This window comes from Hemiscyllium ocellatum, chromosome 33 (assembly GCF_020745735.1).
Source record: "Hemiscyllium ocellatum isolate sHemOce1 chromosome 33, sHemOce1.pat.X.cur, whole genome shotgun sequence".
NCBI classification, from domain to species: Eukaryota; Metazoa; Chordata; class Chondrichthyes; order Orectolobiformes; family Hemiscylliidae; genus Hemiscyllium; species Hemiscyllium ocellatum.
In genome coordinates, this window is record NC_083433.1 from 29,159,591 (window position 1) to 29,175,570 (window position 15,980).

Here is a 15,980-nt window from a genome sequence, read left to right on the forward strand (position 1 = left end):
ATGCACTTGGGCAGGATAAACAAGGCAAGGGAATACATTGAGTCATACAGCAGGGAAACAGACCCTTCAGACCATGCTGATAATAATCCCAAATTAAATTAGTCCCTCATGCCTGCTTCTGGCCCATATCCCTCCAAACCTTTCCTATTCACGTACTTATCTAAAACATCTTTTAAATGTTTCAACTGTGCTCATGAAGAATGATAGGACACTGGAAAGCGCAGAGAATCAGACAGACATAGGTTATTCATGTCCCCAGATTCTGGAAGGCAGAACAGATAAATATGGTAGTTAAGGAGACGTATGGGATACATGCAGGCAGCAAGACAGGTAAGACGACTATGGGATACAACACACCATTTTTTATGTCTAAAACAGTTCTCTAAATGAGCATGACATAGTGCCATTCTCCTGCCTTTTCCCTTACCCTTGCACATTACTTGAACAGAAACAATCACTCAATGCTATTTAGGATACCTTAATTGAACATGCCTCCAGCAAACTTCCAGCCAGTGCATTCCAAACATGAAATATCATTGTGTGATGATTTTTTTTCTAAATTTTGTCTTTTGCAAATGACATTAAATTTGTGCCCTCATGTTTTTGATCCTTTTTCTAACAGGTGCGGTTTCTTCCTATCCACTCCATGACATCCATTCATGATTTTTACCACTTCTTTCTTATCTCCTTTTCTCTTGAAAATTAATTAGGATTTGCACATGCTGTGAAAAATCAAACTCACATTTATCAATATCAAAATGTATTTGACACCCTTTTCGTAATTTTATTCCTATCTTTTTTGTAATTTGTTGCCATGCTCCCTCCCAACATTTATTTTGCCTACATATTTAGAATGATAGGATATTTGAGTTTAAATAGGTCACAGTATAAAGTTCACAAAATGTTAGTTGAACGTCAGTTGTCATGTTGATTCTTCAACCCAGCCAAGGAACTGACATCCTGTCTCACAAAGACAAAAAGGTACATTCCAGCCACAAAGCTACTGTTTACATATATCCTGAAAAAAATCTTCACAAAAGTCCCATCAAGGTTGACATCATAATCAATGATACAATAATACCGTAACATTAAAGCAAGATACTAAAAACATCATATGCGCTATATCTGCCCTTAATAAATACTGAAAAAGAAAACAGTAAGAAATAAACCTCATTCTTTAAAATGATTCCTGAAAAATGCTTCTATCCCGCCTGTTGGAACCCTTAAATGACTCTTTGACTAAAGACAACATCTCATCAGCCCTGAAACACTGAGCCTCAATCCAAATGTTACATGATCCTTTTATTTAATTTGTTGTAAATTGTAACAGTGACTATTTATTACTCCTATAACTTTTGTTTTTCTGTGCATGAGTAAGTAAATTAGCAGACATTTTGGGGTTATTTCATTTTAAAAGAAATAATTTTTTAAAAAAAGTTTCCAAAAATCTGCTGCTGTAAAACTTCTTAACTGCAAACTCAGGGCATTAAAACTAGGCGCAAAACATTAGCTTGCCTTTTCTCCATAGGTGCTGTCTAACCCAGTGACCTCCAGCATTTGTTGTTTTCAGTACAGATTCCAGCATCTGCATTCATTTGTTCCTACATATTCCAGTCCTATTCTTTAAATTCACTGATCTCAGGTAGTTTAAAAGGAGACAAATGTTGTCAGCATTTCTCTTCAAACCCAACCACGTCAGAGTTAATGAAAAGATTACAGCTTTGGGAATTATACAGAATACATAACAGAGGATTGGTTTGCAGTATCAATAAACTATGAGCCTGACACCACTGTCTGAAACTGCAACATGCATTGTCATTCATATTTTAATACTCAATTCAGTTCTGGTCACCAAAGACACCAAATAAGTAGCAATAAGTCAAGAGGCTGATCCCTACATCTTTGAAACTGAGGTCTGAGCAAAGACTCTGAAATACAGACTCTTTCGAAACAAGTGAGAGGGAGCCTTACAGAAGTACACTATAAAAGCACAGAAGCTTCCACAGAAAAACTCCTTCGAGTTAAAGCAAGATGTAGGATAAAATGACAGTATAGTAAAAGCTGAAACCAGAACAGAAATTGCTGGAGAAACTCAGCGGGTCTGGCAGCATCAGTGAAGAGAAAGTAGAGCTAATACTGAGTCCAGTGACCCTTCTTCAGGATCTTCAGCATGTGCAGATGTTTTATTCTTATAAAAGCTGATTCTGCACTGATATCCAAAAGCATTTCTTCATATCATGGCTAATAGCTGGAAAAAAGACAAACACTTTGGAATTCTTCCAGAGTCTGTGTGATATGACCATAAGACCACAAGACATAGATGCAGAAATTAGGTCATTCGAGCCAGAGGCTGCTCTGCCACTCAATCATGGCTGATGGGTTTTTCAACCCCACTGTCCCGCTCTCTCCCTGTAACTTTTGGCGATCAAGAGCTTAGTTATCTCTGTCTTAAATATACTCAATGACCTGTCCTTCACAGACTTCTGTGGCAAAGAATTCCATAGATTCACCAGTCACTGCCTGAAGAAGTTTCTCTTTATCTCCATTCTAAAGGGTCTTCCCTTTATTCCAAGGCTGTGCCCTCAGATCCAAATCTCTCCTGCCAATAAAAACGTCTTCCCAACACCCTTTTTGTCCAGGTCATTCAGCATTCTGTAAGTTTCAATCAGATCCCCCCCACCACATCCTTCTCAACTCTGTCGAGTACAGTCCTAGAGTCCTCAAATGCTTCTCATATGTTAAGCCTTTCATTCCTGGGATCATTCTCATGAACCTCCTCTGAACATGCTCCAGGGGCAATACATCCTTCCTGAGGTAAGGGGCTCAATGTTGCTCACAATAGTCTAAATATGGTTTGACCAGAGCTTTATAAAGCCTCAGAAGTACATCCCTGCTTTTGTATTTTAGTCCTCTTCAGATGACTGACAACACTGGTATTTGCCTTCCTAACTATTGACTCAATCTGCAAGTTTACCTTCAGACAAACCTGGACTAAGACTCCCAAGTCTCTTTCTACTTCAGATTTAAGTTTTTTCCTCATTTAGAAAATAATCCATGTCTCTATTATTCCTACCTTACACTTTCTGCAGCCTCCTGATCTCTTCAACACTACCTGCACCTCTACCTTTCTTTGTATCATCTGCAAACTTTGCCAGAATGCTCTCCGTTCCTTTATCCAGATCATTAACGTGCAAAGTGAAAAGTTGTAGCCCCAATACTGACACTTGTGGAACGTCACTAGTTACTAGTTTTCATCCTGAGAATGACCCTTTTATCTCCACACCCTGCCTTCTACCAGACAGCCAATCTTCTGTCCATGCTAGTACCCGGCCCTTATTAGATTAGATTATGGAAACAGGCCCTTCGGCCCAACAAGTCCACACCGACCCTTTAAAAAGAGTAACCCACCCAGATCCTACATTTATCCCTGACTAATGCACCTAACACTATGAGCAACTTAGCATGGCCAATTCACCTGACCTGCACATCTTTGGATTGTGGGAGGAAACTGGAGCACCCAGAGAAAACCCAAGCAGATACAGGGAGAATGTGCAAACTCTACACAGAAAGCCGCCGGAGAAAGGAATCAAACCGAGAGCCCTGGTGCTGTGAGGCAGCAGTGCTAACCACTGAGCCACCGTGCCTTCCTCAGCGTGCCACCGTATCTTCCTCAGCAACCTCCTGTACAGGGAAATGTAGGCTCTACCAAGTGCAACCTCACCTGGTTAGCGCACTTGAATGGAATGGATTCCAACCATGGAACCATCTTGCTTTTTGTGTTATTACAAAATAGGCTTGTGATCCTCCAGACTAAAATTTTATTAGATCCTAAGAAAAATTTTCATATTAGTTCTTAAATTGCTCTTTCCTTAGATTTTGCCTGTATCACAATCCTGAAGTGCCATACCTGAAGACATTTTTTCCAATGAATGTATATATTTCTTGCTTCACAAGCGCCTGGTATGTGCGTGTTTTTCTTGAGTCCGTTGCCCGGTGCACTAGGAAGAAGAAAACCTAATCAGTATGAAGTGCAGCATAAAGACGAATGCAAGCTTGAATCTAATAAATTGACCGTGAGAAATCAAACTATCAATCGCCTGAGTTCAGAGAAATTCCACAGCAAACCAGAATTCTCTGTACAGACAATATTCTAAGCACCATATCAAAATTAAACTCCTGCCAAATTAGAGAAGATATTGTCAGGTTAGAGCTCTCCATACCTGAAATAAAAAAAGGGACAAAAGGAAACCGTTACCAAGGTTACTCACAGGCCCATTTCCATCATATATCCACAATCTGTCAGAGGATCAACCTCAATGTTAACTCTTGCAGAACTGGAGCAAGTCACACGTCCACTAGAGTGTAGGGCAGAACTAAAACCTGCAAAGACTGCTTTGTTCAGAAGTATTATGATTAGAATTAGAAAGAAAATAATAGCAAAATACTGCGGATGCTGGAAACCTGAAATAAAAGCAGAAAATGCTAGAGGAAAGTCAGCAGACCTGCCTGTATCTGTGAAGAGAGAGAAACAAAGTTAACATTTCAAGACATAGTGACTCTTCTTCAAAAATGAAGAAGTCACATCACACTCAAAATGCTAACTCGGTTTCTTTCTTCACAGATGCCACTAGATCAGATGAATTTTGAATTAGGTTTAGAATTGAATTAGGTGTACTGTTGCATGTACGCACATGCGTACAGTGAAAAGTTTACAAGTCACCACTTATGGCACCATCTTAGATAGAAAGATACCAAAGTACAGAATTTGGTATAAGGCAGGGAAATAAAGAAAACAAAACTTAAAAGGTAAACATTACAGTGTTACTAAAAAGTAAAAAAACCCAAAGAAACACAGTTAACAGATCAAAACCACAGCCCATAAGTGCCTAGCCATGCTAGGCTCACACTCCTCAAGGGCTCGAACTACCCCCACTCCAAGCTTGTCCCGGGCTGTCTTCTCTTGCTACCTTGCAGCTTGTTTCTGCTACTGCCACTGCTATGGGAAGCCTATTACTGTCCCTCCATCTCCTCCAGCTGTCTGCCCCACTCTGTTTTTTTCAGTTAGGAAACAAACAACCATTTCAAAGGGGTTTGAAAACTACAAAATCAGTCAGTGGGATTAACTGCACAGGCACTTGCCATTTCTAATTTCAGAGACACACTTATTCAAGGACAACATCGGAGGTTAACCACATCCAGAAAAAAAACCAAACCTTACATTCACTTCAGTGAGCATCAAACCCAATACCTTTACTCCATACTATCAGAAGCCACCAGCGCTTTGATCAGATATCAACTCTTCCTAACTCAACACTACAGAAACATCAAGACTGCCACAACCAGTTCACACTAGTGTTTATGCTCCATGCGATCAAATATTTCCAAACTATTCCTATGTCTCTTCATTCATTTCTCCCTCATCCACTGAATCTAATCTAATATTGAACGTTCACGCTAGCTTCTACCTCAGTCACAAACACAGGGTGTCTACTCCACTGGCGATGAGCTTGCATTTATTGGCTACCCCTATTTGCCCTGAAATGGGTGTTGGTGTGCTGCCTTCTTGAGAAGACAAATATCTCTCGCAGTATCTGTTTTAAATTTTTGAAATTAATGTTGTCTCTGTCCTCTTTCACTCAAAACTATGGCTCTGTTTTAGTAAATTGTGCAGTTGAACAGCACAAGCCTGGTCCAACTTGAAATCAAGTTCTTCCAGTTGCGCATACATTCCTACTATTTCCCCACTTCCTGCAAAAATTTATCCATTTATTTTTCGTCAGTGACTACTGAATCTAATGACTTTCTAAACTGAAAAACCTCCAAACAACACCTCTGCTTCTTTTGACATCATTCTAAAGCTCTTCAGCTATGACAAACAGTTTCCCTTGGGTGGTGGTATGCTTCTTCTTGAACCACGACAACCCTTGAGGTTTGGATTAGCCAGTGTCTTTGGGAGGAAAGTCCAGGACTTAGATACAGTGACACTGAAGGAAAAGTGATATATTTACAAGTCAGGCTGGCTTGAGGGGAACCTGTGAGATGACTTTCCCAGGGATCTGATGTCCTTGTCCACATGGCAGTGGGTTAGGAAAGTGATGGCTAAGGAGTCTTGGTGAATTTCTGCAGTGCATTTTGGTCCATGATACATAGTGCTGTTACTCTTACTAAATATTAAAGCAGAGAAAGTGAATGTTGAAGTTGGTGGATAGGGTGCCATTCAAATAGACCTTGTCTTGAATGGTCACAGAGTCATACAGATCTGTAGCTCTGAAAAGGCCCTTCAGTCTGCTCTGGTCAAACACCACCACCTAACTATTCCAATCCCTCTTCATAACAAAGTCTCCAGCCCTGCCAACATCAAGGTAAATCTCCTCTGCATCTTCCCTGAGCGTTATCACATCGCTTTTATAACGTGGATTCCAGAAAGGCACACAACACTCTCGCTGTGGCCTAAGCAACATTTTATACAGTTCCAGCATAAGCTATCTGCTCTTACACTCTATGCCTATGCAAATATCTGGTATGCCTTCATAACCACTTTTATAGACCTGTCCTTCTATCCTGAATGACATTTCAGGGATTCAGAGATGGCAATGCCACTGAACATCAAAGAAAGATGATTAGTCTCTCTTCTGAGAGACAGTTCTTACTTTGCACTTTTAATCCACATACTCTTGATTAAAAGCCAGTCTATCTCAGCCTCAAATATACTGCATCACCTTGCTACTAAACTCTCTATGGCAACAAATTCACTAAGTTCACTACCTAAGAGAAGAAATTTCTTCTCATCTCTGTTTTAAATGGCAACCTCTTAGTCTGAGATTATGATCTCAGATCCTCAATTCTTCCACATGGGGAAATAACATCTCCACAGTTACCCTGCCTTCCCCTAAAGAATCTGCTATGTTCCAAAAGGACGCTTCAAATTCTTCAAAACTCTAGTGAGTACCAAAACATTCCATGCCCAAATGCAGCAAGACCTGGGAAATATCTAAGTGTGGGCTGACGAGTGATAAGTAATATTCATGCCATACCAGTGTCAGGCAATCAGCATCTCCAACACAAGAAAAATCAAATCATACTAGGTGCTACTACTGTCTAGAAACTAAAATTGATTAATCATTGTTGTGGTTCTGTTCGCCGAGCTTGGAGGTTTTGTTGCAAACGTTTCGTCCCCTTTCTAGGTGACATCCTCAGTGCTTGGAAGCCTCCTGTGAAGCGCTTCTGTCATGTTTCCTTCGGCATTTATAGTGGCATTAATCATATACATAGGAGTAAATTACTGCAGATGCTGGAATCTGTACTGAAAACAACAAATGCTGGAGATCACAATGGGTCAGACAGCATCCATGGAGAGACAGCAAGCTAATGTTTTGAATCTAGATGACTCTTCATCAGAGCTGAAGTGCGGAAGGCGCAGCATTTATGCTATAGTTGGGGGGTGGTGGTTGTAGAATGCTGATGGAAAAAAGATGCTGGTATTTCAAATGTAGTGATCAGAATACGAGAATTGCAGAGACACACCATTGTGTGTTTAACTGTCAGACTGGAAAGAATAGACAGCCTCACTGGGGTGGGGTGGGGAAAGAGGAGAGAGGACCTGGTGACAGAAACTGTAACAAGTAAAACTAAAAGAAAGGGAAGAACGGGAGTTGGTTCATAATTTGAAGGTGTTGAACTCAATAATAAATCCAGAAGTCTGTTACAGTGTCTGACTACAGGAAGGTCAGGGTCACGCTTGCATGAAGACCGGAGGTATTCTGCAAAGCAGTCTGCGTTTGGTTCCTCCAATGTAGAGTAAGCCACATTGGATGCTGAGAATACAATACATAAGGTTGGAGGAGGTACAGGGGAAATGCTGCTTCATCTGGACAGTCTGTTCAGGCCCTTGGATAGTGAGCAGGGAGGAGGTGAAGGTGCAGGTGTTGCATCTTTTGTGGTTATATGGGAAGACGGTGCGGTGTCAGTGATTGTGGAATGGACAAGGATGTCCCTGAAGGAATGATCCCTACGAAATGCAGACAAGGGGAGTCAGGGGAAGATGTGTTTGGTAGTGGCAGTCCGCTGGGGTTATCTGAAATGGTGGAGAATGACCCTTTAAAGTGTGGAGGATGGTGAGATGAAGAGTGAGGACAAGGGATGTCGTCCCATTCTCCCCCCCCACTCTCAGTCAAAGCAAAATGTTCAGAGACACAGTATAGTTTTACCATCTTCATCTTTATTCCAGACCCTGGATGGAGAGAAAACGATCACCCATGTGTGCTGGGACATGGGTTCATGGTCTTCTCTGGAAGAGCAGTTCCTCAATGAACTATATAGTCATTTTACAGGGAGGAGCATCCAGATAAGGCAACATCTATATTGATTGGGTGACCATTACAATGAACAAGCATCAACAGTAAAGATTAAGCCATCTGCTTTTACACAATGAATATTCTTAACCTTGTTAACTGGCTTCACATAATGAATACTTTTCACCTTGTAAATTGATGTTAGATACTGAATGCTACCTCATCTTGTTAAATGGCTCTACCATAATGAATGCTTTCTCACCTTGTTAACCCACTACCTTACCTCCAGTACCTCATTGTTTACTGCAAGTTCTTATCTGATCTGAGCCATGCTCAGCTGAACCTCGTTTCCACAGAACTTAGAACTTAACTCTTTCCCTGCCTGCTTATACCCTATACACATTCTCAGATGGACCTGATCATGCTGCTGAGTGTGATGGGAAAGTGCAAAGGCAAATGCATGGGTGTGTGGTCAAAAGCGGTTGAGAGCCCTATCAATCACAGAGGGGCAGGAAACCATAGTTAAGAAAGAAGCGAGCCATGTCAGCAGCTTTGTTTTGGAAGGTAGCATTATCTGAACAGATACGACGTAGGTGAGGGAACTGGGAAAACTGGATGAGTTCTTGCAGGATGTGGGGTGTGAACAGCTGTAGTGAAGGTAGCTATGGGAGTCAGTGGCTTTGTAGTAGATGGCAGTGGACAGTTTATTCTCTTAAATGGAGACAGAGAGTTCAAGTAAAGAAAAGGAAGTTTGGAAATGGATGATGTGAAAGTTATAGGGGGTGGAAATAGAAGGCAAACGAACAAATTCTACAAGGTCCTGGTGGGGAATGGAGGTATAGACAAATTCAACATCCAAGGTGAAGAGAGGCAGTTATGGTCAGGGAACTGTAACATTTCCGGTCTGTGCGCAAGTGTGACCCTGTCCTTCCTGAAGCCAGTCATTTTGACAGCGTCCTGTTCACATGTCTGTCCTCAGCATGCTATTGTGCTCTACTGAATCACAGTGCAAATCAGAGGAACAACATCTCATCTTCAGATTAGGCACTTTACAGCCTTCTGCATTTAATATGGAGTTCAACACCATCAAATTTGTGAACTAACTTCCATTTCTTCCTTTTCTTTTAGTTTTAGTTGTTACATTCTCAGTCAGGTGCTCTGTTCTTTCAGGTCTGGCAATTAGACACACTCTTGTTCCGCCATTCTCATATGCCAATCACTTAATCTGAAGTATCAGCATCTTTTCTCGTCCAGCACTCTATACCCACCACCCCCAATCCCAACCATACCATAAACATTGCACCCTCCACACTTCACTTCAGCTTTGATGAAGAGTCGAAATGTTGGCTTACTTTCTCTCAATGGATGCTGTCTGACCCACTGTGATCTCCAGCATTTGTTGTTTTCAAAGCACGGGTTGGGGCTAGGAATTTTGCAGCAACTCACATTCTGACTCCTCAAAAGCACAAGTCGGGGTGTGATGGCGTACTCCCATATGTCTGGTTAACTGCAGCTCCAACAAATTCAAGAAGCTTGACACCATCCAGGACAAAGAATCCCACTAGTATGACATCCATAAACATTCAACCCCTCCACCGACACTCAGTAGCAGCGTGTGCTATCCGCAAGATGCACTATCCGCATGAATGAGCAGGGAGCAAAGGGATACACAACCTAAGAAAATAGGCAGCAGGTTTAGATAGAGGATCTGGATTAGCACAGGCTTGGAGGGCTGAAGGACCTGTTCCTGAGCTGTAATGTTCTTTGTTCCTCTGTACTACAGAAATTCACAAGCTTATTAGACAGCACCTTCCAAATCTATAACCAATATCATCTCAAGGACAAGGGCAACAGCCAGAGGAGAACACCACCAAATGCAAGTTCCCCTCTAAGTCACTTACCATTCTGATTTGGAAATATATCATAATTCTTTCAGTGTCACGGGATCAAAAGCTAGAACTCTCTCCTTAACAGCATTGTGGGTCTACCTAAAGCAAACAGACTGCAGCAGTTCCAGAAGGCAGTTCACTCCCATCTTCACCAGGGCAATTAGACATGGACAACAAATGCTGACCCTGCCAGTAATGCCCACATCCTATGATGTGTTAAAAAACAACTCAACATCTCCTCATAAGAAAATCCCTCCATGTCTAGAACCAAGCCAATGAACTTCTCTGGACTGCCTCCAATACCTTTCTTGAGATTAAGGTACCAAATCTCTTCCCACTTTCCAGTTTTGCCAGGGCATCTTAATGTCATTCTCAGCCAAATACTGCCTTATTATCATGGACAATCATTTTTATTTCCCCTCTGGAATTCAGCTCCTTCATTTACATTAGGGAAAGGTCTGTAATAAGGTCAGAAGCCAAATGCCCTGATGGTACCCAAAGTGAGCATCGGTGAGCCGCACGTTACTTTGCAAGCGCTGCTTGTTTTAGGACTGTCAATGTCCACAGCTATCACTTTGCTGCTGAACCAGAATAAACTGAGTAGTAAACAAACACTTTATATTTGTTCTGCTTTGTGTACGTAGGCAATTTTTCACATTGTCAGAAGATGCCAGTGTTGTAGCTGTACTGTCAGGGAAGACAGAAGATCAAATACGTAATCAAATTTGAGGAAAGTACAAGAACAATAAAAGGCATTAATAGTCAAGGATTTTAACTACCCAAATAACTTCAATGTGCAAGTTTGGAAAGAAGTAAAATTCTTCAATTGCATCCAGGAGAATTTGTTAGTCAGCACATAGAAAGCCCAACAAGGAAGGGATAATTCTGGGCTTCATATTTGAAATGAACTCATGCATAGTGACCATAATCTAAGTAGTTATGGCAAAGTAATAAGGATGGCTGGGAAGTGTTCTATAAGTTCAAAACGGGAAAAGCTAATTTCCTGAAGACAAGAGATGATTTGGCCCAGTTTGATTGGGAGCGGCTACTTGCATATCTAACTGTGGAGAGAGAGCGAGACAGAGAGAGAACACTGGATGTCAGGGGCCCAGCAATGGATGTGGATGCAGAAGACATAGACACAGTCTTCAATTAATACTTTAAATCAGATTTCACAGAGGAAAAGGACACCTGTGAAACAGAAGAAAAAAATTAGGAGGTTGCAGGAGAGGAGGTACTTGTAGGTTTAGCAGCCTTAAAAGTGGATCAATCTGAGATGGACGAGATGTGGCATAATGGCTCACTGCTGCCTCACAGGGTTTGATTTCAGCCTTGGGCAACAGTTTGTGTGGAGTTTGCACATCCTCGCTGTGTCTGTGCGGGTGCATTGGCTACGGGAAAGGTAATGTTACAGGGATTGGGGGTGGGTGGTGGATCTGAGTGGAATGCTCTTTGGAGGGTCAGTGTCAGCTCGATGAACCGAATGGCCTGTTTCCACACTGAAGGGATTCTAGTCTGTGTGTTCTGGGCTGTGAGGAAGGCATGACAGGAGATATCAGGGGCACTAGCAGTAATTTTCAAATCCTGTCTGCTACCACATTAAAAAAAATTCAAGCAAATTAGATTTTTTTGAAGTCTTAATTCCATATTTCTTTAATCTATCTAGAGCTGTCCAAGTGACTGATTCTTGACCTGAATTATTAAATCTAAAAGCTTTCCAGCACTAAAATTAAAAGGACTGGTCTGTGATTGCTGGGCTCATTTTACACCTTTTGTTTTGAACAGTGGTACAATATTTCCAATTCTCCGGTGCGTTCTATCAAAAGAGGATTGTGGTCAGTTTCCATCATTGCCCTGATGTCTTCATTTGCATCTGATCCAGTCCTTCACTAAAGCTTTCAGTAAAGGCAGCCTATTTATTACCTCAGAGACAGTGAGGTCTGCAGATACTGGAGGTCAGAGTTGAGAGTGTGTTGCTGGAAAAGCACAGCAGGTCACAGCCAGAGCCCTTCATCAGAAATGAGGCTGGGAGCCTCAGGGGTGAAGAGATAAAGGGAGGGGTTGGGGCTGGGGAGAAGGTAGCTGAGAGTGCAATAGGTGGATGGAGGTAGGGGTAAAAGGTGACAGGTCGAAGACCTTCTCTATCACTTTGTAGCTCATCCAGTGTCTCAACTGGACAATACAGCTCAAGAAAGGCCCTTTAGCCCACCATTTCTGTACCAACCATGATGCTATTCTAAACTAATCTCATCTGCTGGCCCAAGGACAGTATCCTTCTATTTTGTCTATTTCCGTGTCTGTCTTAAACACTGCTACTTTACTTACTTCTACCACATCCCCAGAAGTATGTACCAGGCACTGATTATTAGATTCCCTACAGTGTGGAAACAGGCCCTTCGGCCCAACAAGTCCACACCGACCCTCTGAAGAGCAACCCACCAAGTCCCATTTCCCTTTGACTAATGCACCTAATTTAGCATGGCCAATTCACCTGACCTACACATCTTTGGACTGGAAACTGGAGCACCCGGAGGAAACCCACACAGACACGGGAAGAATGTGCAAACTCCACACAGACACACAGTCACCCGAGGCTGGAATTGAACCTGGGTCCCTGGTACTGTGAGGCAGCAGTGCAAACTACTGAGTCACCGTGCCGCACCAGATTATAATTAGGTAGAATTGAATTTGTGCAGTGATGGTGTCCTTCCCTCTGGATCAGGAGGTCTAGATTCATATTCACTTGCTCCAGATTAGATTAGATTGCCTACAGTGTGGAAACAGGCCCTTCGGCCCAACCAGTCCACTATGACCTGCACATTTGTGTGTGCTGTGGAAGGAAGCCAGAGGGAGAATGTACAAACTCCACACAGACAGTCGCCAGAGGCTGGAATCGAACCTGGGACCCTGGTGCTGTAAGGCAGCAGTGCTAACCACTGAGCCACCATGCCAACTATCACCCATAAACTATTTATGTGGTTATAAAGGACGTTTGGACTCCCGATCACGTTAGCTGCCAATGTCATCTCATGCTGTCACTTTGCTTCCCACTTTCTTGATTTTAAGTCTGAGCTCTCTTATATTTATCCTGGTTCTCACTTGTATTATCAACCTCACACTGGCACACATACCTCTTTTCTGCCTTGTCCACTTCTTTATGTCTGTCTTTAACCATTCAGGAAGATAGAGTCATAGAGATGTACAGCATAGAAACAGACCGTTCGGTCCAATCCGTCCATGCCGACCAGGTATCCCAACCCAATCTAGTCCCACCTACCAGCACCCGGCCCATATCCCTCCAAACCCTTCCTATTCATATACCCATCCAAATGCCTTTTAAATGTTGCAATGGTACCAGCCTCCGCCACTTCCTCTGGCAGCTTATTCCACACACGTACCACTTCTGCATGAAAAAGTTGCCCCGTAGGCCTCTTTTATACCTTTCCCCTCTCACCCTAAACCCGTCCTATGCCCTCTAGTTCTGGAGTCCCCGACCCCAGAAAAAAGACTTTGCCTATTTACCCGACCCATGCCCCTCATAATTTTGTAAACCTCTACAAGGTCACCCCTCAGCCTCTGACGCTCCAGGGAAAACAGCCCCAGCCTGTTCAGCCTCTGATAGCTCAAATCCTCCAACCCTGGCAGCATCCTTGCAAATCTTTTCTGAACCCTTGCAAGTTTCACAACATCTTTCAGATAGGAAAGAGACCAGAATTGCATGCAATGTTCCAACAGTGGTCTAACCAATGTCCTCTACAGCTGCAACATGACTCCTGTACTCAATATTCTGACCAATAAAGGAAAGCATACTAAACACCTTCTTCACTATCCTATCTACCTGCGACTCCACTTTCAAGGAGCTATGAACCTGCACTCCAAAGTCTCTTTGTTCAGCAACATTCTCTAGGACCTTACCATTACGTGTATAAATCCTGCTAAGATTTACTTTCCCAAAATGTAGCATCTCGCAGTTATTTGAATTAAACTCCATCTGCCACTTCTCAGCCCATTGGCCCATCTGGTCAAGATCTTGTTGTAATCTGAGGTAACCCTCTTCGTTGTCCACTACACCTCCAATTTTGGTGTCATCTGCAAACTTACTAACTGTATTCTTATGCTCGCATCCAAATCATTTATGTTAATGACAAAAAGTAGAGGGTCCTTGTGGCACTCCACCGGTCACAACCCTCCACCACCACCCTTTGTCTTCCACCTTTGAGCCAGTTCTGTATCCAAATGGCTAGTTCTCTCTGTATTCCATGAGATCTAACCTTGCTAATCAAGGTTCCATGGGGAACCTTGTCGAGCGCCTTATTGAAGTCCATATAGATCTCATCTGCTGCTCTGCCCTCCTCAATCCTCTTTGTTACTTCTTCAAAAAACTCAATCAAGTTTGTGAGACATGATTTCCCAAGCACAAAGCCATGTTGACTATCCCTAATCAGTCCTTGTCTTTCCAAATACATGTACATCCTGTCCCTCAGGATTCACCCCAACAACTTGCCCACCACCGAGGTCAGGCTCACCAGTCTACAGTTCCCTGGCTTGTCCTTACCACCCTTCTCAAACAGTGTTACCACGTTTGCCAGCCTACAGTCTTTCGGCACCTCACCTGTGACTGTCGATGATACAAATATCTCAGCAAGAGGACCAGCAATCGCTTCCCATAGCTTCCCAGAGATTCTCGGGTACACCTGATCAGGTCCTAGGGATTTATCCACCTTTAACCGTTTCAAGACATCCAGCACTTCCTCCTCTGTAATCTGGACATTTTGCAAGATGTCACCATCTATTTCCCTACACTCTATATCTTCCATATCCTTTTTCACAGTATATAATAATGCAAAATACTCATTTAGTATCTCCCCATTTTCTGCAGCTCCACACAAAGGCCATTTTGCTGACCTTTGAGGAGCCCTATTCTCTCCCTAGTTACACTTTTGTCCTTAATGTATTTGGATTCTCCTTAATTCTATTTGCCAAAGCTATCTCATGTCCCCGTTTTGCCCTCCTGATTTCCCTCTTAAGTATACTCCTACACCCTTTGTACTCTAAGGATTCACTCGATCGATCCTGCCTATACCTTACAATGCTTCCTTCTTTTTCTTCACCAAACCCTCAATTTCTTTAGTAATCCAGCATTCCCTATACATACCAGCCTTTCCTTTAACCTTGACAGGAATATACTTTTCTCTGGATTCTCGTTATCTCATTTCTGAAGGCTTCCATTTTCCAGCCGTCCCTTTACCTGTGAACATCTGCTCCCAATCAGCTTTCGAACGTTCTTGCCGAATACCGTCAAAATTGGCCTTTCTCCAATTTAGAACTTCAGGTTTTAGATCTGGTTTATCCTTTTCCATCACTATTTTAAAACGAATAGAATTACGGTCGCTGGCCCCAAAGTGCTCCCCCACTGACACCTCAGTCACCTACCCTGCCTTATTTCCCAAGAGTAGGTCAAGTTTTGCACCCTCTCTAGTAGGTACATCCACATACTGAATCAGAAAATGGTCTTGTTCGCTCTTTACAAATTCCTCTCCATCTAAACCTTTAACACTATGGCAGTCCTAGTCCATATTTGGCAAGTTAAAATCCCCTACCATAGCCACCTTATTATTCTTACAGATAGCCGAGATCTCCTTACAAGTTTGTTTATCAATTTCCCTCTGACTATTGGGGGGTCAATAATACAATCTCAATAAGGTGATCATGCCTTTCTTATTTCTCAGTTCCACCCAGATAACTTCTCTGGATGTATTTCTGGGAATATCCTCCCTCAGCATAGCTGTTATGCTATCCC

The 15,980-nt window shown here is 42.4% G+C and overlaps 1 protein-coding gene across 2 annotated transcripts in view; it reads right to left on the reverse strand.

The window, feature by feature from the left end:
• Nucleotides 1-15,980, reverse strand: part of sgsm3 (small G protein signaling modulator 3) — a 184,173-nt gene that overhangs the window by 152,786 nt on the left and 15,407 nt on the right. Inside the window, exon 2 of one of the 2 annotated variants that reach the window (XM_060849367.1) lies at nucleotides 3,908-3,998. The exons of the other annotated variant lie outside the window; for it this stretch is intronic. Coding sequence (XP_060705350.1) covers nucleotides 3,908-3,917 — 10 coding nt within the window. The 5' untranslated portion in view covers nucleotides 3,918-3,998. The remainder of the gene's footprint in view (nucleotides 1-3,907; nucleotides 3,999-15,980) is intronic. 2 annotated transcript variants of the gene reach the window in all.